The following is a 27,125-nucleotide window of genomic DNA, read 5'->3' as shown; positions in this document are numbered from 1 at the left end:
AATCCCCAAAAGCTCCTAAGGGATAAAACATAAAAAAACATAGAGCCATGCCATTGACTAACACCATAACAGACACCAGATCAAACATGAGCACAATGGACTCTAAAAGGTTGCTGCTTTAGCGTTTTACGGTTTTCAGGACGTGCCAAAACAAAAGGGCACAATTCAAGCATTGGGGTACGTAGGGCCCTAAAAGCTTTTTTCCTAATTCTGTTTTCTTTTTCCAGATATCAGTTTCCCCATGTTTTCACTCTCAAAACACACTTTTTAATTTATTTATAGAAAAACGATTACATTAGATGTTAAGTCCACATCAATGTTTAAACCACATCAGGAGAAAAATTGAGGTCTGGGATTATTTTTTTTGAAATGTCAATTTTTGGGTGAAGTTAGCCTTTAATGCAAGTGAGCACCAGGAAGAGGCCGGTATTGCTGCTGCACTCATGTGATTGCAGAGTTTGCAAAAAAAATGGCCACTGGATTGATGCAAATAATCATATCATTCTGCCAGATAGGGAAAGCCTTTCCATCTCTACCAGAAGAAGGTTATCATTAGCATCATCGTTAACAGCTACACAAAGTGTAGGCATACGTCGCGCCACACACACAGACGGGCATTCCTATGCCGTTTCAGAAAGTTGCAAGACAATTTGAATCATTGATGGATTTTGTTCCTTCATGTCTTATGATTCACTTGCGCAAATTAATGCATTTTCGAATAAATTCAATAGATTTAGTTGATTTCCTACTAAGTTCAATACATTTTTGAATAGTGTTGAATTCCGTTTTAATGTCTGGATTCCGTGATTCCGTCTGCATTCTCCGCAACGCATATTTTTTAGGGCCCTAGGTACTAGGAAAAGCTGGGTTGTGTTCAGTAGGCATGAAACGGAAGGGAAAGCTTAGAAAAGGAGTGGAACGGGGAGAGAGCCTACCATCTGTACTTATCCAATAAGAAAAGCCTGTTTGCTACACTGTGCCATAATGAACAAACCTGGTTTCTTAGTAAATAATAGAAAATCTGTTTTCTGCCTTTTACCTTCATATTGGAGGCTTCAGTCTCCAGTTTGGTCAAGTGGTTCGAGTTGTCCTCAAGCTCTTGTCGAAGGTTGGAGTTCTCCATCTTCAGTACCTCCACTTGCTTCAGCAGCTGATCATAAGACGCTGCAGCCATCTTGGACTACCTCTTGACCTAAGAGGACACATTACGACCGTTAAGGTTTTTTCAGCTCCGCCTATCACTGGAAAATTGCCCATAAAACAGACGTTGCCTAATCGTCATTAATCCATTAGGCCTACATTTTGATTGATGGGTAAAATTACATTACAGTCAGTGGTGAGTAAGTGATCATGACATGTAAAGTCAATTAATATCCAACTCATAAGAGAAAATAGGTTATTAAATCCTTGATACATTCACTATCACCATTACATTGATGGCTCCATGGAAAATACATGTTCAGCAATGGTTAGCCTAGATGATAATTTAAAACTTTTTCTGCTACACAGGCAGGACTTAGGCTAGCCTTGACAGGGCCAGTTGCTTGAGGGCCCAAGCACGTGGGTCATAGAAGGCTCAGAGTAAGAGAGCAGTGGATCGTATTAAATTAAAAGTCATTACGCAAGATTCAATTAAAAATTTCTGAGAAAGTAGGGTCAGATCTAGAGAATCAGAACCATAAATTATTTATATAGCTTTGGGATAAGAGCAATTTTCACACACACCGGTTTTAACACACTAGGCTTATGAATAATTCACGCCCGGGCAGATTTTGCAAGCAGTGTCGGTTTTTTCTTCTAGGATTTTGTATTTTTTGTATTTTGAACAAATGAAACTTGATGGAAGTGAACATAATTATGATAATTCTGGCTTTCACCTTAAATTGTACAGTAGTAGGTTTGTTATTAGGCTAACTTTTAGCTAAATGTATTCTAAAACAATATTGCTTAGACACACGAATAGAAAGAGGATATAACGAAAGAAGATAAAAGGTCAAATTATTTCAACTGATAATCTTCACTGCAAAGGAAGCCCAATCCACAGGCAGACACTGATGGGAAGAGCAGCAGCAGCCAGAGCAGAATGGTGCCATCCCACCTGTCAAGTGGTTCATTGCCAACTACCACAGACATGCCATCCACTCCATTCTCAATGTACATGGCCATAAGCAGTACTACCTAATCAAATAGAAAACATATATAATATAACGATAAACAGATTAAGCACAGTCTACAACACGATATTGATATTCCATACGACATAGGCCATGTCCACTGACATCAAAATCTCTGCAATTTAGGGCCAATATGTGGGCTATACACTTGATGTATCTGACTAAGGACCACATACCATACAGTGCATTCCAACTAGGCCACGTTTAAGGCAGGCTTATTAATGTGTTAACCTCGCTCTTGCGGATATCAGCTGAGAAGAGGAGTTCTAGAAGACAGAAGATGGGTCGGGCAGCCAAGGGAACACCATTACTCACGCACCAAACAGCCCCATACTGCCATGTGAAGACAACTCTACACGACAGAGGGGGGCTCACGCGTCTTGCTGAGGAAAAGTTTGTATTTTTAGATCATCCATTATGGAGAGGGTGGAGGGAAGCAGCAAGCGGGCGAGTAGTAACTAGATCACTGCGGTGGAAAAATGTATCACTCTGTTACTAAATTATTAGTGACATGTTAAATATCAGCAATGGCCTTGGCATGTAGGCCTTTTGGGATCTCTACCTTTGCCAGTTCTGTGTGGCAGAAGGCTTTATCTGTGAGCATATAGCATAGACCTAACTAACTAGCCCACACAGTGGCCTATATTATCCACTGGTCGACATTGACTAATCAAATCAACTTCACAGTGCCCTATTAGTAATTCTGAACCATGGCATTGGTTGCAACATTGTTCTGGTTGCCTAGGCTAAAAGTATTTGTTTGCCAAAGTTCTAGACAAGCAATTCCAATGCTGATCCAACTGAATTCAATGAGTCAATTAGACTGGGTTGATTGGGCAGTGAGTCTGTCCCAAAATGTCAATATTGCCCTCACTAGGATGGATCCTATACACAGGATGAGCAGAGAAGAACACTCAGGAGCATTCCAGAACCACCTAAGCCTAATATTCAACATTCCTGAACCATCCTGTGAATTCTGTCAATGCACTGGCTGATGCGCAGGGGTAACCAAAACAACGTGTAAATCTACACCATCACCAAAACTGGATCGGGGGAGGGCCATTTATTTTTATTGATACACTGCCACTTCATGCATTTACAATACAGGGGAGAACTGCAGGTGAGCCAAAAGACATGCCCCTGTTTGCAGATGCAGACTGAGGTAGTTCAATTGGCGGCCATTTTGGAGATTCAATTCCAGCCTTCGCCATAAAATAGAGAGAGCACTTATCATCGCCATAATTTAACAGCCAGTATACTGCTGACTCTGAAGGGTGCTGGGATGATGAGGTTGCAATGCTGGGATGATTGTTTCACTGCACCCCAGTGTCGTATCAACATTAAAACTATTGTATTATAGTGAATATGGCTGATGGTGTTATAGATAGCCTACCTTCCTGACAGATAATTACACAAATTGTAATAGAAATTACACAAGCCTCTATGTGGAAGATAGATTTCAGTTGAATGCATTCAGTTGTGCAACTGACTAGCTAGGTATCACCCTTTCCTTTTCCCAGGTCCATAATTGCATTAGCAATTACGTCAACATCCACATCAGTTCCTAATCAAATTATCAAATTAGGCCCATCTGCATCTCCATCATCGCACTACTTCCATATTAGTCTACTTCTCCTGTACAGCCCCATAATGTACAGTGTAATAGCCTCTCAAGATTAAGTAATTCATTTCCTCCAGATATTAGGCTAATGCACTGATATTTGAATTAGGCTAGTAGGCTACATTGATCTCCCTTCTAGGTGAAAATAGTGTGCATTAAACTCTAGGCTAGGCCATGGATGAAAACACTGCTAATCTTTTTTTACGACTAATCTAACCGACAAATACAATGTAGACTAATGCCAATCTGCACAATACACACAAAGCATGTAGGTAAAAAAAAAATATATATATATAATCTTACCATGTCCACTCCCTCTGCATACTTATCTATACCCCCACAGAATTCAGCCCACTAAAAACCAGTCATATCTCTAGATAGAGAAAACAAAGCAACAACATTGAACAAAGCAAACCGCTAATAGCACTACCATATAAACCTGTCAAATTTAGCCTACAAAGGGTTTAAGGGGGGTGTGAGCGAGGAGAAGCAAAAGGGGAGAAAGAACGAATGAAAGAACAAACAGAGAGGCGGCTGAGGAAGAAGAGGACTGCCTCTTTCTACCTCATGAATATTGCATCAATGTTCTCAAAATGCATCCACTGCTTAAATTGAGCAAATTCTAAAATCATCAATTTTACCGGTTGATGCTTGCTGGTGCATTATAATGAATAATGAAAAAGAAAGATCATCATTGTGTCAGTCCATCAATAATGGTTAACAATTCAGAGCCTCTGCATCCTACCCACCGTGTAAATGTCTTCCTCTCTCCAAATGAGGATTCCATCTTGACACGATAAAACAACCAGGCAGGAGCTCACATTTCCCTTTCGCCTGACACTGGCAGTGAATGTAGCACTGCACTGGATGGATAAGGTTTTCTGCATGTGCGCATGTGGGTGAGGGTGTGTATGTGGGTGAGGGTGTGTGTATGTGGGTGAGGATGTGTGTGTGGGACACTGTATGGATGGATACCCCCTCAGCAGATAGCTAGACCAGAAAAATCCTGCAGTCAGCTGCAGAGCGTCAAATACCCTTCCCTTGACACCACAAAGAAACAGTAGGCAGCCACTTAGTGGCGTTAGCCTACACTTAGCCCAACTAACCCGGCGCTACACTGCACAATACAACCAGGGATTAACGAATGGCGATGTCAACACAGACTAAGACAACACAACCACCGACAGACTAACCCCATAGCAACCCTACAGCATCCAGAGAAAGACAGCATCACACACCCACAATGACAAGTCTGCTTTGTTTGAGCATAACCAGTAACTAGGCTAACCAGCAGAATCCTAAGGACCAGCCCACTCTCTTCTCCTCCACCATCTTAGTACACCACACACACCAGCAGCACTGACATTTTGGGCATTTGGCCATGAGCAGGTTCTCCTTCACTGCTTCATGGCATTTTCCCAATCCTTTTTTTCTTTCCTCCTCAAGCACAATGCAGCCCTTTTTTACACAGCCCTTGCAGTGATGATAAAGTGAGAGTAGAGAAGATCGATGCAATGAATGCACATCCCCCACACCCTCCCTGTCCTTCTCCTCCTCTCTCTCCCTGCCTCCCTCACTCTCTGCCTCTCACGCTCCCACCAACCAACCATCAAAACAAAAGGCTTAGTGGCTATGCCTCGCTATTCACACAAACACACCATTATTCCCGCTAGGAGCTCCCTGCCTGCCCCTAATCCCCATTAACAGACAGAATAAAAAAAAACGTTTCTCCATTTTTTGTCCATCGTAGAAAGGAAGAGGGGGGTCTTTAAAAAAAAAAGAAAAAAGAAAGGAAAACCTTACCCCATTTCGGTAGCAGTGACAGTCTCCATCCCATCTCCCTCTCAACTGTGTCAGATGTTGAAAGCACATCCAGCCAGCACCTGGTCACATGATCACCAGGTACAGCCAATCACCTGGCAGCGAGACCAGGGACAGCCCTGTTCTGCTGTTTCCGTGGTTGGTTCCGCAGTGACCGATGCTGTCTGGCTGCCTTCCAGCTCTATGGCACAGCTGCTTCTCCCGGCCGACTCAATTAGGGCTCTTTTTGTGAGTGGTGCTGGTGGTAGCCCCAGGCACCGGACAGGAGACCAGGGAGGGAGCAGGTTGACTGGGTGTGATGAGGGGGGTTGGAATGGCAGGTCAGAGAGCCCTGAAGGTCACACCACTGACCAGGGCGGAGGTTAGGAGGGGAGCAGGGGGAACCAATGCACACTGACAGTAGCACAAAACCAACCCTCAGAGAATCAATAATGACAAACACAAATATGGGGCAAACACACACACAGGACCAAAATCAAACAATGATTTAACAACCTGCACAATTGGGTTAACCCTCCCTAAGCTAATAGGAGATGGACTATTAGCTTAGACATGATCCTGTTAATTTAGAGACAGAAAGGATCTCATCATGAACATGAAAACAATCCTGTTTAAACAAATTAGCCTAGTGTTCCCCCCCCAAAAAAAAAAATCCAAATCGGCAACGTTGAATCACAAAGGGAGAAATGTATAGAATAGCCAAAGACCCAAAAGAAACTGAAAAGAACCCACAATTGACCCTTCGCTAAACCCAACCCCTGAAATTTGGGCAACCAATCGCAACGCTCCGTTGGATAGCAACTGTTACTAACCAGGCACGAGTCTGACCAGCCTTGGACAAGCTCACGTTTCAAATGCAAGGAAGCTAATTACACCAGTGGCAAAAACTGAGGTTATCAACAAAAAAAAACATATGGCTAAATATTTTAATCAGTACACCAGGGGTACTTGCTGTTGGATTACTTTGCTAATCTGAAATTATACTTTTGTTCCATTGTTTGCTAGCTGGGTTAGCTAGCTAAACTGGCCACCATTAAAACCGATGCTAATGCTATCTAGCTAATATAAACTAGTTTTCTCCAAATGTGTGTTAGCTAGCTAAGTTAGCTTATGAATATAATTCATCTGCTGTTGACATCAGGATACGATTTGAGAGCACTAGAGATTTGTTCACACTGCCTTAATGCTCAAATCAGTTTGGTTTTTGGAATACTGACTGTCCGAAAAGCAAGTTATAAGTGACCAAATCTGATGGGTGTTCAGACTGTTGTCTTTTGCTGACATGGCTACGCTAGTTGTCATGGTAATGGCGGGTGTGTGTGCGCAGTGGCGTAGGCCAGGGGTATTAAACCCGAGGTCTGCAGATGTTTTAATTTTTTATTTCAATGTTTTTTCTTAACTCCTAATATTAAGCAAATTACACTCACTGGAGTATCTTACATAGGATTTGCAAAAGTACCCGCGAGTAGGCTACCAGTGCTGCAAGTGTGGCTGGCAGGTTATTTTTACTTGGACATACATGTTTGCCAAAGCATTGCGAACCTTTGTTTATCAGCTAAACAGCTGCTCTTAGCGAAAATGTGTTTGGAGTAGTGTTGCACGGTATACCGAAACTTCGGTACTGTTTCAATGCTAGAACATGAAAAACTGTTCGATACTAGAATTCTTTTCACTTTCTGTACTTCTGTCAAACGTGTCTCACGTAAGGATCAAGTCTGTCTATGCTGATGTCTCCTTATAGCGCGAGAACACTGTGCCTGCTCCACTTACTCAGTGCTAGCTCTAGCCTACCATGAGGAACCACTGAACTCACTGGGAATCTGGGTGACATCACCACTTATGCTGCACAGAAGTTAACACACTTGAATAATGCAACACGGCAAATGTTGAAACTTAATTACTGTTCCCAAAACAATGTCCAGTACAGGCTAGAAAACGTTATAATGCAAGAAAATACTGGTAGCTTCCAGCTTTGTAGGCTAACTTTCCTTGGTAGCTTATAGTTGAAGCCAACATAAATTCACTACCCTAGTACCTTGTTTGTGATATGCAAACCATCATGCAAAATATTGCTGATTACAAAAGCTGAATGTCACCAAAAACATTATTCATTCACTTCATCTCCCCCCGCCTCACGTCTCTCCCAGTCAAGATCATCGTTGCTCGAGCCGCGAACTGACTGTGAATGACGTTATGGGTCATAAAAGAGACAGTGTGTACTTCAATAAAATAAGAGATTGCTTCTTCTATGCAAATGTTGTTGAACAGTACAATGAAAATCAGCCAAAACAAGCTCAATAACTCAATTCATGCACACACTCCTATTGAATATGCATTCACTTGTATTGGAAATAGGCCTAGGCTACATTTTGATTTACCCAGTTTAATCAATAGAGATTTACCATTAAAACAAATTATTACTATTGTTATGTAGTTAGATATTTTTTTAGCAAAGTCAAACTGATTGTATGATTGATTCATTAATGCATACACTCAAATCAAACATTTCAAATGTAATGACACTGAACTCAAAAGATCTGTCTGCATCAAGTACCATTCTGTACCTTTGACTAATACGCCTTTTTTTGACGTGGTATTTTGGTAGCTAGTAGTGATGGTATTGAGTATCATGATACTAAACCTGGCATCGGAGTCAAAATTATGGTATCTTGACAACACTAGTTTGGAGTTACCTTTCTAGCTAATAGGCTATTTATAATGTGGAGAGGTCAAAATAATGGAAAACTATCTACCAAATCCATTCATTTTAAAATGTTGATTACTTTTCCTTGCCATTATTCACCTGATGAAGACGTGAAAGAAACAATTGGCTAACGTATGATGGGGGGTTCTTGGGTCGCAGGTTTTCCTGGGAGGGGGTCCCTGGCCAAGAAAAGGTTGATTGCTGGTGGTGCTCGTGCTTCCTCGCACTCAAGTTGTGTAGTAAGCTAAGGTGACTGGCAATGCTTGCCATGGAAGTCTCCCATTGCTTTGAATGTTTGAAATCATAGTGTAAGAACACTTTTATTAAAGCCTCAAAGGAGAAGATGTTCCAACTTTAAAAAAAGAGTCCTTTTTGGCTAGCCACAGCAGTCAACTAGCTAGCCTGCTAGCACATTCACTCATTTGTTTGTAACTTAACAAGGTAGTTAGCTACCACATGTTTTTGTCAAACTGTCAGAGTAGCTAGCAAGCAACAAGATATGCCAAATAAGTCTAAAAACCACTTGAGCAAATAAATCAGATTTGACAGTTCAGACAAGTCACAATGCTAGGAATCAGATTTGTATCCGATTTTTAAAAATGTGGCTTGAAATATCAGAGTCGATGTGCTTTTTGGCTGTTCAGACTGCAGGAAAAATATCAGATTCTAATTGGATATGCAATATTTTTTTTTATGATTTGAGTCACTTCTAACTGCCAGCGTGAACAAGACTTTATTAGCTCCAAAACCAGTTAGTAGCTTTGACTGCACGCTGACAGTGCATTCAGAGCCATCCAGTGGCTAGCCACACTAAAAACGCAATTTAGCCATGAAGCAATTGTTATGACAGTCCACCACAACATACCCGAGAGTCTCCTGTTTAGCAAGGGGTAGTCTGTTAATTTTTTTATTGTGTATTAAAACCACAGTTTGAGATCATTGTGGGGGGATTTTCTCCCGGAAAAAATGTTGTCTGAGGTTGGGTCAATTATAGATAAAACAATTTTCATTTGAAGGGTCAATTCTACTCTAGGGGAGTCCTCCGTAATCACTAATGGGTTCAGTCATGGTCTTCCGACAGGTGGCGTCACGCCCATGCGACGCTCGTCCCTCAACAGACAGTGCTGGCGGAATCATCACGCTATCTGATGTAAGACAATGGGGTTCAGTAGGCCTTTATTCAAAATATACCAGAATTTATACCATAACACGTTTCAAAATGTGAACAATTGACAACTGAGTAGATAAATATATATCCAATAAAAATTTCACATACCCTAAATCTTTGGGTATGGGAGTGAGAGTAAATGCCTCGACTGACTGACTGCCTGGAAGGATGCCGCTAGCCTGGAAGTCAAACCCATTACACTATGAGATGTAATTCCATAACAATAGCAGCCCCATGCTCCACTCAATAGATCCCCATCATGTGAGTGGAGGAGCACAGAGAAAACAGTGGACGTCCCAGCCTTCACAGCAGGAACTGGATTCAGGAGTCTGTTCGTGTCAGGAGGAGCTCATATTACAACCAAGCAGAAAATAGTACTAGTAGTCTACTACACCAAAGGACATTAGCTATGTCGGTGTTGTGTTTATAGGCTGATATTGTTATAGACTGATAGACAGATGTTCTACAATGTTGAGATGCAAAATTATTGATTTACTAAATAAAAAAGGGCTTTGAGTAATTGTCTAGAACTGGGCGTGTAAATGCTCCCAGACAAACATTTTCAATAATAGGCTAGGTAGCCTATTGAGATCAAGTGAAATCCATGAGCAGTCAATATGACATTAGTGGGTCGCGTCCAATTGTATGTGATTCCTAATTTTGATTCACAATTTTAGTGTGGTATATTAAATGCTTCCTTCTTGAAGGTCAGCTGAGATTCTTCCCTGTCTCCTCCATCTTTTATTCACATCACCACAGTACCATTGTAGAAGAGAGTTCTTAACCATCTCAATTCAACAGCTAAGAAATGAAGACATCTGAATGAGCTTCTTGTTAGTGTTAAATCATAGCTACTCTTCAATGTTCGCTTTGCTGTTCTTTCTACTGCCTGCTCTCTCTATCCTTCTCTCTAGATCTGAATAGATGCCCTGTATCACCAGAAAGAAAAGAGAAAGAGGGGAAAAGGAAAAAGTGTTTCTGAATGCAGGTTTTTTCATGCAAATGAAGGATGTTTGTGAAAGAGCCAGGGGAAGCCAGACGTTGGCAGCCAGGGTACCGTTGTTGGCTGGCCTGGTCCCCCCTCTCTCACTGGTGGTGTTGTTGTCCTTAGTAAAATGTTCACACATACATTCTCCCATGTGTGTGGGAAGAATGTTTAATTGACGATGTTCAATTTCAGAGCTAAAGATATCTCGGAGACAAAACCCTGAAAGTCCTCCCACCCAGTCAACTCAATTGTGGGGTACCAAAGTGCATAATAGTCATTTCTATAACTGAGCCCATTTGTCAAGATATAAGCCTATGGCTTAACAATGCTAACATTTTAATTTCTCACCATCACTGGTGGGGGTTTCAACAGGAGTCAATGTAATACACCAGAAACATGTCATGATAATATAAAGTAGTCATCTATAAGTATGAAAACATGTATGCACTCACTAACTGTAAGTCGCTCTGGATAAGAACGTCTGCTAAATGACTAAAATGTAAAATGTATAAAAATGGAAAGAACTTAATGCAATAAACATTATACCCTGAATAGCTTGTGGGTGTCTGTGTTCACCAAAATAGGCCAGACAGGAGAAGGTGTGGCTGTTGAGGTGACCACCAAAGTTACCAGATGGCGCAGAGAAGTGCAACATTGGAGGGACTATTACTTATTTGGCCCCCCAGACATTCATTTTTTACATTTTACATTTTAGTCATTTAGCAGATGCTCTTATCCAGAGTATACAGTTAGTGAGTGCATACATTTTTCATACTGGCCCCTCATGGGAAACGAACCCACAACCCTGGCGTTGCAAGCGCCATGCTCTACCAACTGAGCTACATTCCATACATGTTCTTTTCCACCACCAGCACACCTGATTCAACTAGTCAGTATGAATCAGGTGTGCCTGTGGTAGAATTGAACAAATATGTGGAATGGCCAGCTGGGAGTTTTGTTGGGAAACACTGGGCTACACAATGCAAGACTAGAAGTGCTTGATGTTGAACAGTGAGCAAGGCAATTGAGCAGAAAAATAACAGACTTAACTAGCCTATATTGACCCTAGAAGTGGAATGCCCTCAACGTACATTAGATGTACTAACCTGAAGATGTTTACAACCACAATGGTCAGCTGCCAAATTTGAGTATTAAAATCTTCCTCTGTATCTTCCTTTGTATACATAATCTATTATTTTCCTACTATGCCACTGTAACAGAGTTTCCGTTAGAAAAATGTGGTGCCGGACATTTGAAAGGCAGCATTTTAATTTACAGGATATTTAAGAAATGTACCGTACCCATAGTGAGTAAGCTGATTAGGGTGTCCACCTACGGTTCTCAGAATGACAGAAATCTAATTTAGTTTATGGTAATCCATGGTAAGAGAACATGCAACGGCATGCATCATTCTTACCGAATTCCGATGAGCAATTTGAAGATGTTAGAATACATAGGCGGTGCGTCAATAAGGCTAGGGGAAGCTTTCCCATAAGTAAATTGCCAAAATTATAGCCTAATTAGCTTACTCCTGTCTATAAAGAAATACAAATAATTCAAAATAGGCTACTACACAAGAAAGCATGATTTGGCCACAGAGGATTATTCACTTTTTTCTTTTCTGGATTGTTTTTAAAATCGCATAACCTACGGTCGGAAGGGCCCGTAATTTGGGCAGAGCGCGTGGCAAATAGATTATTTGCAACTGTCAGTGAAAATCTGAGACCCAGTCAGGCATATCGCAGTATTAAAAAATACAACCGTGGAAAAACAGTTTGGAAAACAAATAGATATTGCTGTAAAGAGAAGACAATGAAAAGACTCCAATCTGTCTTTTAGTTATACAAATTCTCAACTTAATTGAGCGAAAAGTACCAGCAGAGAACATCGGCCATATCCCCGGTAAGTGTGCATATTCACTGTCTTTATCATTGGGTCAGTGCCACTTGTTTGTTTTTGAAAAATAATTTCCTCCTCCAGGTTAGATGGACGTCATATTGTATTTGTCTCACCCCTTTTCGTAGGCCTAATATACAGTGCATTCGGAAAGTATTCAAACAACTTGACTTTTTCCACATTTTGTTACGTTACAGCCTTATTCTAAAATGGATTAAATAAATGTTTCTCCTCAATCTATACACAATACCCCATAATGACAAAGCGCAAACAAGGTTTAGACATTTTTGCAAATTTATTAAAAATAAAACAGAAATACCTTATTTACATAAGTATTCAGACCCTTTGCTATGAGACTCGAAATTGCGCTCAGGTGCATCCTGTTTCCATTGATCATCCTTGAGATGTTTCTACAACTTGATTGGAGTCCACCTGTAGTAAATGTAATTGATTGGACATGATTTGGAAAGGCACACACACCTGTCTGTATAAGGTCCCACAGTTGACAGTGCATGTCAGACCAAAAACCAAAACATGAAGTCGAAGGAATTGTCTGTAGAGCTCCGAGACAGGATTGTGTCCAGGCACAGATCTGGGTAAGGGTACCAAAAAAAGTTTTGCATCATTGAAGGTCCCAAAGAACACAGTGGCCTCCATCATTCTTAAATTGAAGTTTTGAACCACCAAGACTCTTCCTAGAGCTGGCCACCCAGCCAAACTGAGCAATCGGGGAAGAAGGGCCTTGGTCGGGGAGGTGACCAAGAACCCGATGGTCACTCTGACAGAGCTCCAGAGTTCCTCTGTGGAGATGGGAGAACCTTCCAGAAGGACAAAAATCTCTGCAGCACTCCACCAAATCAGGCCTTTATGGTAGAGTGGCCAGACGGCAGCCACTCCTAAGTAAAAAAGGCACATGACAGCCCGCTAAAAGGCACCTAAAGGACTCAATATTTTCTGGTCTGATGAAACCAAGATTTAACTCTTTGGCCTGAATGCCAAGCGTCACGTCTGGAGGAAACCTGGCACAATCCCAACGGTGAAGCATTGTGGTGGCAGCATCATGCTGAGGGGATATTATTCAGCGGCAGGGACTGAGAGACTAGTCAGGATACAGAGATATCCTTGATGAAAACCTGCTCCAGAGCGCTCAGGACCTCAGACTGGAGGTTCACCTTCCAACAGGACAATGACCCTAAGCACACAGCCAAGGCCACACAGGAGTGGCTTTGGGACAAGTCTCTGAATGTCCTTGAGTGGCCCAGCCAGAGTCCGGACTTGAACCCGAACGAACATCTCTGGAGAGACCTGAAAATAGCTGTGCAGCGACACTCCCCATCCAACCTGACAGAGCTTGAGAGGATCTGCAGAGAAGAATGGGAGAAACTCCCCAAATACAGGTGTGCCAAGCTTGTAGCGTCATACCCAAGAAGACTCGAAGCTGTAAATCGCTGCCAAAAGGTGCTTCAACAAAGTACTGAGTAAAGGGTCTGAATACTTATGTAAATGTGATTCGTTTATTTTTAATACATTTGCAAAAATTTATAAAAACCTGTTTTTGCTTTGTCATTATGGGTTATTGTGTGTAGATTGATGAGAGTAAAAAACGATTTAATCCATTTTAGAATAAGGCTGTAACGTAACAAAATGTGGAAAAAGTCAAGGGTCTGAATACTTTACGAATGCACTGTACGGATCTGGTGTCGTTTTTATTTATCTATTTTTCAGTGTCAGCAGAGTAATCTTTGTCGCATTAAAAAAGATTCTGCTAATGTCTCCAGTCATATAGAGTGTAGTTGAATTGCATGAAGTGTTTATTTTTTTTATTTTTTTATCCTCTGCAAATAAAGGAGAAGAAATGCAGGCTGATATAGCCTACTCCAAGCCACTACGCGCTGCATTGAACAGTCTTTTTTGCGAACAGTAATTGAGTTATATTAGCCTAAATTATGACTTCCAATCTAATCATAACATAAGAAATAGTACGCTATATTAAATAAGTCAGCAAATGCGAGGATACATGGAATGCTTTATTATAAAGGTGCATTTCCATGGTGAAAATTACCTTCCCCAAACTTGAAACCCACGCGCCGCCTTTGTTAGAATAACTGCCCATATTTACTTACCTCAGGCAACAATAGAGTGATCAGGGGCGTGCAACTATAGATTTCCTTCACAGAAAATACATTAGTGCCAAATATTCTGCAGAAAATAGCTTCATTTTCATCAGAAGTGTAACGCTATTTGGCTAGCAGCCACAAAAGTAAACAAGCTTGCAATGAAAAAGCAAGGTCTTTTTTGCAAGAACGATGCATCATACTTCTAATGTTTATCATAGAAAGAATGTAGCCAGCTACATTTCCTAATCTAATGTTTTACTTGAAGTTAATCTTGCATTTTACCAGAGAAAAGTTGCTACACAGTCAGAGCACTGTCTGCTGAATTCTCATCTGAGTGGAGAAGTGGAACTGAAGCACAAAATGAGTCGATGTCGAGTAGAAATTACAATAAGCATTTTAGATCTGCATTTACAAAACACAGAAAGATTTTTCTGAAGCGTTTACATTTCTCTAAAAATTGTTAAACTAATGAAACGTGATTATTGAAAAATTGTGAATTTGCTTCATTTACTATGATCTTAAATTAAGAAATTGAATTATTTTGACATATCTAATTAACTTATGTTACACAATTTTCCATAATCTGGACAGTACGTGTTACTACATTGCACAAGCTGACGTTTCGACCACATTGAATTTGGGTGATGTTAGTATAAACGTTTATAGCCAACACGATGACAAGATCAATATCTTGGTTTTGTACTGTTGATTTTATCATGCACACTGGGGGGGTCACAGGACTTAGAATGCAGCTATCATTTTCTTTCTCAAATGGCACCAATAAATCGGGGCAGTCTCTCTATAAAAGTCGTTGGCCACACACCAATACCCTGATCTGACAGTCAAACTATTACTTAAATAGCAGCCAACCGTTGTCACTGTTGACATCCTATGGCGGGTCGTGATTCATTGAAGTTAACAGAAAAAGTTGTTTCCTTTTCCGTGATGGCTGCCTCACAAAATCAACATCCACCATTCCAAAATATAGATATAGGCCTAAGCCTTCTAAAAAAGTTATCTAACCAACCATGTATAGGTTATTCCAAGTTTCTGTGTGGCCTTTGAATAGTGTTAGTTTAAACAAACCTACACCACAAATGTTTACCCCCTGTTCTATTGATTTCAGTGTGATGTCTATGGAAGTGATTAACAAAAAGTGTTGCCTTCCACTTACCGCGTTGGCAACCCCAGGGTTCGATACTTCGACCAAAACAGTCGCATTTCCGACCGTTTGATTCGTACTTGGCAGTGCGAAAAAAAACAGATGGATTGGCCTCCCGAGTGGCGCAGTGGTCTAAGGCACTGCATCGCAGTGCTAGAGGCGTCACTACAGACCCGTGTTCGATCCCGGCTGTATCACAACCGGCCGTGATCGGGAGTCCCATAGGGCGGCACACAACTGGCCCAACGTCGTTCGGGTTAGGGGAGGGTTTGGCCGGGTGGGCTTTACAAGGCTCATCGCGCTCGTGGCGGGCCGGGCGCCTGCAGGCTGAACTCGGTCGTCAGGTGAACGGTGTTTCCTCCGACACATTGGTGCGGCTAGCTTCTGGGTTAAGCAGGCGGGTGTTAAGAAACGCGGTTTGGCAGGTCATGTTTCGGAGGATGCATGACTCGACCTTCGCCTCCCGATAATTATAATAATAAGATGGATTAGAAAAGCTGTTCTTTATGTCGATTATTTATCACAAGCGCACTGCACACATAACTCAGGGGTACTCAATTACTATTTCAGAAGGTCCGGTCACAAAAATGTCCTAGGTGGGAAAGGTTCAGATGTATATTGTCATTTATTGGCGTAGTAACATACCCCCACCTCGCAACCCATGCGACCCCAAACTGTTCACACCCGTCGTTGGCGGAGAAAATGTTGCAGTTTTAAAGTTTCTACAAATATTGAATGGGGCAGAGATTTTTTTTATTCTGTTTTAAAGCTCATTTCCACAAATGTTTTGTCTTGTGTGTTTATATGATATGATACCAGGGGTCGAAGCCCGACCTAGTTCCCCCACCGCCCCCAAAAAAGTTTATCATTATATTTTTTGTAGTCAGGACCCGCAGTCCGTATTGACCCCCAGTTGAGTATGGGGGCTATAGATAATCTGTCAGGCAGAGAAAGCGTGCAGCTCTCAAACAGCTGGTTGTTGCGTGGAGCAGCTTACCGAAGACTGATCACCAGTAGGGGTAGGAAAGATGTTCCAAATTATGATAACTACCAGTAAATGCTAAGGCAAGAATAGGTATGCAAACCAGGTATTTCAAAAGTTCAAAGTCTTGGTTGAATACTTGGAACGCGCAATTCAGTCATCATGGAATAGCCAACCTTGAAAAGCTGACATTTTATCTAGGCTATTTGGTCCTTGAAAAGTAATTGAAGTTATGGTAGCCGATTTAGAAGTACTACTGCTCTAATATAAATGATTCTGCGATTTCATTTCTGATCAGTTTGAGATAAGCAGCCGCTTTCGTTTGTTTCCCGCCGCTAAAATGTTGTTGCGGTAAAAGCCATGTGCAGTTATATTATGAGCAAAACAATATTGAATGTTGGCTTCAACTTGGTTTTCCATACAAAGCGGTGCATTACAAAGGACACCCGGTTTTTGGTAGCTTTCTCGCTTTAAAAACATGTTACAATAACATCTCAAAATGGCGAGACTGTCTAGCTACCACATAGACAGGACTTCATTAGTGTGTGTGTGTCGGGAGCATGCTGTCTATTTAGTCATTTTAGAATTAAAAAATGTAAATGTCAATGCATAATGCCATTGCGTAGGCCTATTAAAAAATGCACTATTCTTAGAGTATTGATGCATCATTTTTACATATAAAATGTAGGTCCTTAAATTACAATTAAGTGCTTGAAAAACTATTGGAAAGTCTTTGAATTTGACTCGCCAATGTCTGTATGAACCCTGTATAGGCTACTTGCTCACCCCGCAAATTAAAGAACATCTCCTGCTATTGAACGCATCATTCGCTTTCCTGTCAGAGCTTGACCCAGGCCAGTATTTTCTCCCCCATTCGGGCCAGTAGCTTTCAGTTGGCACTGGCCCGGTGTGCCACTGGTAAATTTACCTGAACGTCGAGCCCTGTGTGGGCTTATACGTCTACCATTTTGTGTAGCCATTAGAGATGCTAATGATAGCCTAACTTTCTTCAAGTAGATGGAAAGAAATTAAAAAGGTAACTACAAAGTAGGCAGTGCCTACCTGGCAAAATAATGATTATCATCATCAATCCAGTGGCCATTTGTTTAGAAAAATTGTGTGCTACAAAAACACAACTAGCCAAACAACTGGCTGGCTGGTGTGCATCTCAATTAAAGGGTAACTACTGTACACAAAATAATATACACTACCGTTCAAAAGTTTGGGGTCACTTAGAAATGTCCTTGTTTTCGAAAGAAAAGCAATTTTTTTTGTCCATTAAAATAACATCAAATTGATCAGACACACAGTGTAGACATTGTTAATGTTGTAAATGGCTATTGTAGCTGGAAACGGCTGATTATTCATGGAATATCTACATAGGCGTACAGAGGCCCATTATCAGCAACCATCAGTCCTGTGTTCCAATGGCACGTTGTGTTTGCTAATCCAAGTTTATAATTTTAAAAAGGCTAATTGAACCCTTTTGCAATTATGTTAGCACAGCTGAAAACTGTTGTGCTGATTAAAGAAGCAATAAAACTGGCCTTCTTGAGACTAGTTGAGTATCTGGAGCATCAGCAATTGTGGGTTTGATTACAGGCTCAAAATGGCCAGAAACAAATAACTTTCTTCTGAAACTCGTCAGTCTATTCTTGTTCTGAGAAATTAAGGCTATTCCATGCGAGAAATTGCCAAGAAACTGAAGAACTCGTACAACGCTGTGTACTACTCCCTTCACAGAACAGCGCAAACTGTCTCTAACCAGAATAGAAAGAGGAGTGGGAGGCCCCGGTGCACAACTGAGCAAGAGGACAAATACATTAGAGCGTCTAGTTTGAGAAACAGGCGCCTCACAGGTCCTCAACTGGCATCTTAATTAAATAGTACACGCAAAACACCAGTCTCAACGTCAACAGTGAAGAGGCGACTCCGGGATGCTGACCTTCTAGGCAGAGTTGCAAAGAAAAAGCCATATCTCAGACTGCCCATCTTAATCTTTCATTGGCCAGTTCTCTAATGATCAATTAGCCTTTTAAAATGATAAACTTGGATTAGCAAACACAACGTGGTATTGGAACACAGGACTGATGGTTGCTGATAATGGGCCTCTGTACACCTATGTAGATATTCCTTTTTTTTTTTATCAGCCATTTCCAGCTACAATAGCCATTTACAACATTAACAATGTCTACACTGTATTTCTGATCAATTTTATGTTATTTTAATGGACAATCAAATTGCTTTTCTTTCGAAAACAAGTACATTTCTAAGTGATCCCAAACTTTTGAACGGTAGTAATATATATATATATATATATATATATATATATATATATATATATATATATATATTCCTCTGATTTTTCCCAGACCTCAAAGAGTCCCCCGTGGTTTAAGCATTGTTGTGGATTTAGAAAAACCACAAAATTGGATGCTCTATTAAAAATAGTGTGATTTTGAGAGCAAAAACCTGATCTCCTAAATCCTTTGAAATCTGCAATAAATACATTATTTTAACAGTCTCTTTTCTTTGCTGTTAGAGTAAATATATCCAAATTAGGCTTGGGCGGTATACCGTATACACAGTATACCAGGGAATGTATAAGTAGCCACGGAATGGTTTTTCCAATACCACTGAAACGACAGTATTTCTGAAGATTTTCCAAAACATTTTAATATTTGTAGCTATTTTTTAAGTAAATACCTGGAGTCAACTTGTTTGTAAATAGCACAAAGGGAGAAAGCCCCTCCAGCTGTGTATTGACAGGGGTTGCGTTTTATTTTAAAAGTCAGTGTTTTTTTTGCTTCAATAGAGTGATCAGGGAAGTGAAACTATAGTTTTCGTTCACAGAAAATACACATTTGGCCAAAAGTAGCTTCATTTTCATCAGATGACAACAGAAGTGCAACGCTATTTGGCTAGCAGCCACAGTAGACAAACTTACAATGAAAAAGCAAGGTATGTTTTGCAAAAACAATGCATGGACATATTTCCAATGTTTAGGCCTATCATAGAAAGAACGTAGCCAGCTACATTTGCTAATGTTTTGCTTGAAGTTAATCTTCATTTTACAGGAGAAACCAAGAAAAGTACCAGAGAAAAGAAGCTACACATCAGTTAGAGCGCTGTCTGCTGATAGAATGCCCGTTCGTGAATTCTCATCCGAGTTTAGAAGTGCAGCTGAAGCACAATATTAGTCTGATGCAGAGCAGAAATTACAATAAGAAGCATTTTAGATCTGTGTTTACAAAACACAGCAAGCTATTTATGCGTTCTTTTTTTCCTGCGTGAAAAACCCAGAACTCTGTGTTAACACGGCCCCTAAGTTTAACTTGCTTTCTAAGTAAGTGGCTGAATTAATAAGGTGACAGGGCATCATATTGTGTTCGCTTTCTGCCGTGTTTGAGAAGTCAAATCCCTTTGGATGAGTTATTTGTACAGCTGCCACTGACTTCTTGATTTCCTTGTGTTTTTTCATCCTCTCCGTTCTCAGCCAGTCTGATCATCCCCCCTCTTCTCTGAGCAGGCTGGCCTGTTGCCCTAGCGACTTCAGACTCCACACAGACACAGCGTATAGACATGCTGCTGGAGAGCCAGTACTGCTCTTCCTTCAGACAAGCATGCGTCCAAACTTAGTTCATTTGCACATCTGCTTGTAAAATGTCCAAACTCACCAAAAATGACATTCGGTAGCTCCTACCCATACTGACCAAAAATATAAACTCAACATGCAGCAACTTCAAAGATTTTACTGAGTTACAGTTCATAAGGAAATCAGTCAATTTAAATAAATAAATTAGGCCCTAGTCTATGGATTTTACATGACATACAAATATGCATCTGTTGGTCACAGTTACATTACATGCGGTTGTGAGGCCGGTTGGACGTACTGGAGGCGGCTTATGGTAGAGAAATGAACATTCCATTTTCTGGCAACAGCTCTGGTGGACATTCCTGCAGTCAGCATGCCAATTGCACCCTCCCTCAAAACTTGAGATATCTCATGATGAGGTCATGATGAGGATGGCGAGGTGAGTAGTCATGCTGTACTTCGCTCCGCAGGTAATATGACACATTACATTACAATGGAACGATTTGATTAGTGTAATGTTAGCTAGCTACATAGTTGTATTTGTATCAAAGATAAAGGTGTAGTATAGAGAAACTATCGAGGTTAGCTAGCCAGCTACATTCGTTCGCAGCGACGCCGTTTTTCAAACAAAGTCAACACCGCAGCCATTGCTAGCTAGCCAACACTACCAGCTAGCAGTACTGTAGCAACTAAATACAATATCCTTTTAGCCAGCTACATTCGTTCGCAGCGACGCCGTTTTTCAAACAAAGTCAACACCGCAGCCATTGCTAGCTAGCCAACGCTACCAGCTAGCAGTCCTGTAGCAACTAAATACAATATAATTTTAGCCAGCTACATTCGTTCGCAGCGACGCCGTTTTTCAAACAAAGTCAACACAGCAGCCATTGCTAGCTAGCCAACACTACCAGCTAGCAGCACTGTAGCAACTAAATACAATATCATTTTAGCCAGCTACATTCGTTCGCAGCGACGCCGTTTTTCAAACAAAGTCAACACCACAGCCATTGCTAGCTAGCCAACACTACCAGCACTGTAGCAGCTAAATACAATATAATTTTAGTCAATGAGAATTTTGCAACATAAAGCTTCCCTTTCTGAACATTCTAGATGTGTAGTCCACTTGTGTAGCTAGCATGACTGACTTTGTGCTAGCTAGCCAACGTTTAATTATTGCTGCGTTATGAAAGGAACTAGACACGGACACGAATTATCTGTTTAGTGTGTTAACACACTATCGGTAGTTTGTTGTAACCAAGTATTGGTGCTAAACCGTGTGTTATTGGATGCTAGCATGCTAGTTAGCTATGGCGTCATAGGATACGGTGCCCTGGGCGGTTTTCCATGGAAGAATAGTGTACCAAGTTAGCTAGCTGAATAAAGTAAGTTAGAGTCTATTCCTAGAAACATTGAACCGCTGTAGTTTACAACAATTATAATTTCTAAAGTGGAAGTTGGGAGAGTTATATTTGGGAGTTGTGGTGAGGGAGGCCTCGCCTCTCCTTTCCCAGATGTTTAGTTCATTTCATTCCGATCTCCTCTGCATTATTGTAGCCATTTGCTGCAGCCTGTCAACTATGCCTCTGCCTATCCCTGTTCTCTCCTCTCCGCACAGGCTACACAAACGCCTCACACCGCGTGGCTGCTGCCTCTCTAACCTGGTGGTCCCTGCACGCACCACCCACCTGGAGTTCCAGGTCTCAGGCAGCCTCTGGAACTGCCGTTCTGCTGCCAACAAGGCAGACTTAATCCCAGCCTATGCTACCCTCCAGTCCCTCGACTTCTTGGCGCTGACGGAAACATGGATTACCACTGAAAACACTGCTACTCCTACTGCTCTCTCCTTGTCTGACCATGTGTTCTCGCATACCCCGAGAGCATCTGGTCAGCGGGGTGGTGGCACAGGAATCCTCATCTCTACCAAGTGGACATTCTCAATTTTTCCCCTAACCCATCTGTCTATCTCCTCATTTGAATTCCATGCTGTCACAGTCACTAGCCCATTTAAGCTTAATATCCTTGTCATCTATCGCCCTCCAGGTTCCCTTGGAGAGTTCATCAATGAGCTTGACGCCTTGATAAGTTCCTTTCCTGAGGATGGCTCACCCCTCACAGTTCTGGGGGATTTCAACCTCCCTACGTCTACATTTGACTCATTTCTCTCTGCCTTCTTCTTTCCACTCCTCTCCTCTTTGACCTCACCCTCTCACCGTCCCCCCCTACTCACAAGGCAGGCAATATGCTTGACCTCATCTTTACTAGATGCTGTTCTTCTACTAATCTCACTGCAACTCCCCTCCATGTCTCCGACCACTACTTTGTATCCTTTTCTCTCTCGCTCTCCTCCAACACTACTCACTCTGCCCCTACACAGATGGTAATGCGCCGCCGCAACCTTCGCTCTCTCTCTCCCGCTACTCTCTCCTCTTCCATCCTATCATCGCTTCCCTCTGCTCAATCCTTCTCCCTCCAATCTCCTGATTCTGCCTCCTCAACCCTCCTCTCCTCCCTTTCTGCATCCTTTGACTCTCTATGTCCCCTATCCTCCCGGCCGGCTCGGTCCTCCCTCCAGCTCCGTGGCTTGATGACTCATTGCGAGCTCACAGAACAGAGCTCCGGGCAGCTGAGCGGAAATGGAAGAAAACTAGACTCCCTGCGGACCTGGCATCTTTTCACTCCCTCCTCTCTACATTTTCTTCATCTGTTTCTGCTGCTAAGGCCACTTTCTACCACTCTAAATTCCAAGCATCTGGCTCTAACCCCTAGGAAGCTCTTTGCCACATTCTCCTCCCCTGCTGAATCCCCCTCTGTGGATGACTTCGTCAACCACTTTGAAAAGAAGGTTGACGACATCCGATCCTCGTTTGTTAAGACAAATGACACTGCTGGTCCTGCTCACACTGCCCTACCCTATGCTTTGACTTCTTTCTCCCCTCTCTCTCCAGATAAAATCTTGCGACTTGTGACTGCAGGCCGCCCAACAACCTGCCCGCTTGACCCTATCCCCTCCTCTCTTCTCCAGACCATCTCCCCTACCTCACCTCGCTGATCAACTCATCCTTGACCGCTGGCTATGTCCCTTCCGTCTTCAAGAGAGCGAGAGTTGCACCCCTTCTCAAAAAACCAACACTCGATCCCTCTGATGTCAACAACTACAGACCAGTATCCCTTCTTTCTTTTCTTTCCAAAACTATTGAGCGTGCCGTCTTTAGCCAACTCTCTTGCTATCTCTCTCAGAATGACCTTCTTGATCCAAACCAGTTAGGTTTCAAGACTGGTCATTCAACTGAGACTGCTCTTCTCTGTGTCACGGAGGCTCTCCGCACTGCTAAAGCTAACTCTCTCCTCTGCTCTTGTCCTTCTAGACCTGTCTGCTGCCTTTGATACTGTGAACCATCAGATCCTCCTCTCCACCCTCTCCGAGCTGGGCATCTCTGGCGCGGCTCACTCTTGGATTGCGTCCTACCTGACCGGTCGCTCCTACCAAGTGGCGTGGCGAGAAGCTGTCTCCGCACCACGTGCTCTCACCACTGGTGTCCCCAGGGCTCAGTTCTAGGCCCTCTCCTATTCTCGCTATACACCAAGTCACTTGGCTCTGTCATATCCTCACATGGCCTCTCCTATCATTGCTACGCTGACGATACACAACTAATCTTCTCCCTTTCCCCCTTCTGATAACCAGGTGGCGAATCGCATCTCTGCATGTCTGGCAGACATATCAGTATGGATGACGGATCACCACTTCAAGCTGAACCTTGGCAAGACGGAGCTGCTCTTCCTCCCGGGGAAGGACTGCCCGTTCCATGATCTCGCCATCACGGTTGACAACTCCGTTGTGTCCTCCTCCCAGAGTGCGAAGAGCCTTGGCGTGACCCTGGACAACACCCTGTCGCTTCTCCGCTAACATCAAGGCGGTGACCCGATCCTGTAGGTTCATGCTCTACAACATTCGGAGAGTACGACCCTACCTTACACAGGAAGCGGCACAGGTCCTAATCCAGGCACTTGTCATCTCCCCGTCTGGATTACTGCAACTCGCTGTTGGCTGGGCTCCTGCCTGTGCCATTAAACCCCTACAACTCATCCAGAATGCTGCAGCCCGTCTGGTGTTCAACCTTCCCAAGTTCTCTCACGTCACCCCGCTCCTCCGCACACTCCACTGGCTTCCAGTTGAAGCTCGCAACTGTTACAAGACCATGGTGCTTGCCTATGGAGCTGTGAGGGGAACGGCACCTCCGTACCTTCAGGCTCTGATCAGTCCCTACACCCAAACGAGGGCATTGCGTTCATCCACCTCTGGCCTGCTGGCTCCCCTTCCTCTGCGGAAGCATAGTTCCCGCTCAGCCCAGTCAAAACTGTTCGCTGCTCTGGCACCCCAATGGTGGAACAAGCTCCCTCACGACGCCAGGACAGCGGAGTCACTCACCACCTTCCGGAGACATTTGAAACCCCACCTCTTTAAGGAATACCTGGGATAGGATAAAGTAATCCTTCTACCCCCCCCAAAAAAAAAAAAAATATATATACAATTGTAAAGTGGTTATGCCACTGGCTATAAGGTGAATGCACCAATTTGTAAGTCGCTCTGGATAAGAGCGTCTGCTAAATGACGTAAATGTAATATCTGTGGCATTGTGTTGTGTGACAAAACTGCACATTTTAGAGTGGTCTTTTATTGTCTCCAGGACAAGGTGCACCTGTGTAATGATCATGCTGTTTAATCAGATTCTTGATATGCCACACCTGTCAGGTGGATTGATTATCTTGGCAAAGGAGAAATACTAACAGGGATGTAAACAAATTACTGCACAACATTTGAGAGAAATAAGCTTTTTGTATATATGGAACATTTCTGGGATCTTTTATTTCAGCTCATGAAACATGGGACAAACACTTTACATGTTGTATTTATATTTCGTTCAGTGTATACATGTAAAACTTTATGAGCTGGATTGCCTGTCTTTGCAATTTGTTTATTTTCTCTAATGAAAATGTGCTATTACTTGTGCTAATTTTGTTACCATTCTGGTAACAGACGCCAAATGGGCTTTTTGGTGCCACCTTGTGTACTAAACCGGTCATACTGTAAATCCCAGGGTATGAAAATCTGGATACCGCCCAACCCTAATCCAAATTAACGTAAGAACACACTGGCATACTCATTTAAAAGATGGCTAGTCATTATTAGCCTGGTTTTGTATGAAATGCAGGCACATTATGGGACACAGGCCAGGTTATCAATTATTTATAAAAATATATACAAAACTTGGTGCGACCAAATAATGTGCTGGTGCCACCAACTGAAAAATGTCAAAAGTTTGTGTAGAACCCTGGACCCACTTGAATCAAAATGCAACACTTCAAAACGCAGCTAGCAGTCTTCTACAAATTGTCCTCTAACCAGTGACTTACACATTATTAATTGATTCTGTGTCGTTTTTGAGCTTGAGAACGTGCAACCTCATCTCTTGCGCAATTGATTTCCACGAGATAGTCGGAGTGATTGACAAAACAGTTTTTGAATTGTGGTCGTTTTTGAATTGTGATAGTTTCATACCAGTTATCTGTGTGGTTTGTCCTTCTGCTGCACAAACATTGACAACATTTCAACTGGTAGTGTTATTAACCCAACTTTCAGGACCCTGGTATGTATATCGGTTTGTACTTCCGGTTTTTATTTTTAATACTAATGCAATTCACATGTGACAAACAGACCGAATGGCAAACACTTCCAGCTGATTGCGAGGAAACGTGCTTCTGTTGACTATGTTCGGTTACACCCGGCTATTGTTTACATATTGTGCATCACATGCAATGCGTCGAGATTGAAAATACAAGCGACAGAACCAACCTAGAGACTATTGTGTATTTTTTACAGCATCTTCTTTTAGACTGAGACCATGGAGTAACAGTCTGATGTTTAGGCAATTTATGATTATGTCTTGTTAACAGGAAGCAGCGACAGTATCATTTCTAACGTATGTGTTAGGAATATAAACAGAACTTGAAACATTAATTTCCAATGGAATTGTACTTAATCAGGTATAAACTGTTGATTGAGTCCAAAAACATGCTGTGATTTATTTATTTTGATGATGGCCCAGAAATCACCTAAACCGGTTTGCCCTGCCTACTGGAAACAAAGTAGAAAGCAAGACAAACTTTGTGGATCGTGAAGTAAGTGGCAAATTGCAACATAACATTGTAGTAAGTTCTTCGAACATAGCCAAACTTTGTAAAAGACTCGTGACACTCAAATTGAAACTTTCAAATAATGTACTGCACTGAACGCTGCTCGGTTATTTAAAAACGTGGACGTACATCATTTTAACGTGCAAAAAAAGCTTCAAAAGGTGCAAAAAAAGTGGTGTCCTCTTCTATGCTGCATTCCCGACAACTAGCAGTAGCCTGGGCTAAATGTAGGCTACATCAGATGCTAGCACGCAAGTTAAACGGATAACTTTTATGCCTGATCATTTTCATAGCCATGCTCAAAATAGTTTACATGAGTTCGAGTCCTACCCGGTTGAAAAGGCGTACCGGAGGTACTTGTTGCGTTGCCAGATTAATGTGCAGTTTTGTTCCAGTCAAAACAACAGGCTGCCTCCTAGCTAATGAGTAACGTTAGCAGATTGCTCGCTAACTAATGAACTAAGATAGCTAGCTCGCGAGCTAATATTTAGCTTAGGTCAATTATCTTACCTGTATCAACATTCGCTCCTCTCTGCACCAATACGTTTCTAGAGACGCACTCCAGGGTGAAATGTCCCTATCAAAACCGCGGAACTAACTTCAAACGAGGGTCCATTATAAACTTTGAAGTGCTACACACTCTTCAGACTCAAGTAAACTTTTCCTTTTGTGTCTTCCTCCGTTTTTTTTCTTCGTACGCTTGCT

General features: G+C 42.1%; 1 protein-coding gene across 6 annotated transcripts in view; it reads right to left on the bottom strand.

Annotated features, from left to right (window-relative positions):
* The window catches only part of LOC121582828 (adenomatous polyposis coli protein-like), a 64,754-nt gene extending 37,629 nt beyond the window's left edge, over positions 1-27,125 (bottom strand). The window contains exons 1-2 of one of the 6 annotated variants that reach the window (XM_041898952.2): positions 26,931-27,125; positions 1,040-1,192 (exon numbers count right to left, since the gene is read on the bottom strand). In XM_041898952.2, coding sequence (XP_041754886.2) covers positions 1,040-1,174 — 135 coding nt within the window. In that variant the 5' untranslated portion in view covers positions 1,175-1,192; positions 26,931-27,125. Of the gene's footprint in view, positions 1-1,039; positions 1,193-4,098; positions 4,173-4,544; positions 4,672-5,598; positions 5,683-26,930 lie in introns of those variants that run through there. The other 5 variants (XM_041898950.2, XM_041898951.2, XM_041898954.2 and 2 more) reach the window with 5 other exon arrangements.

Source organism: Coregonus clupeaformis, chromosome 15, assembly GCF_020615455.1.
Source record: "Coregonus clupeaformis isolate EN_2021a chromosome 15, ASM2061545v1, whole genome shotgun sequence".
Lineage (NCBI taxonomy): Eukaryota > Metazoa > Chordata > Actinopteri > Salmoniformes > Salmonidae > Coregonus > Coregonus clupeaformis.
This window is presented reverse-complemented; position numbering and strand designations above follow the sequence as displayed.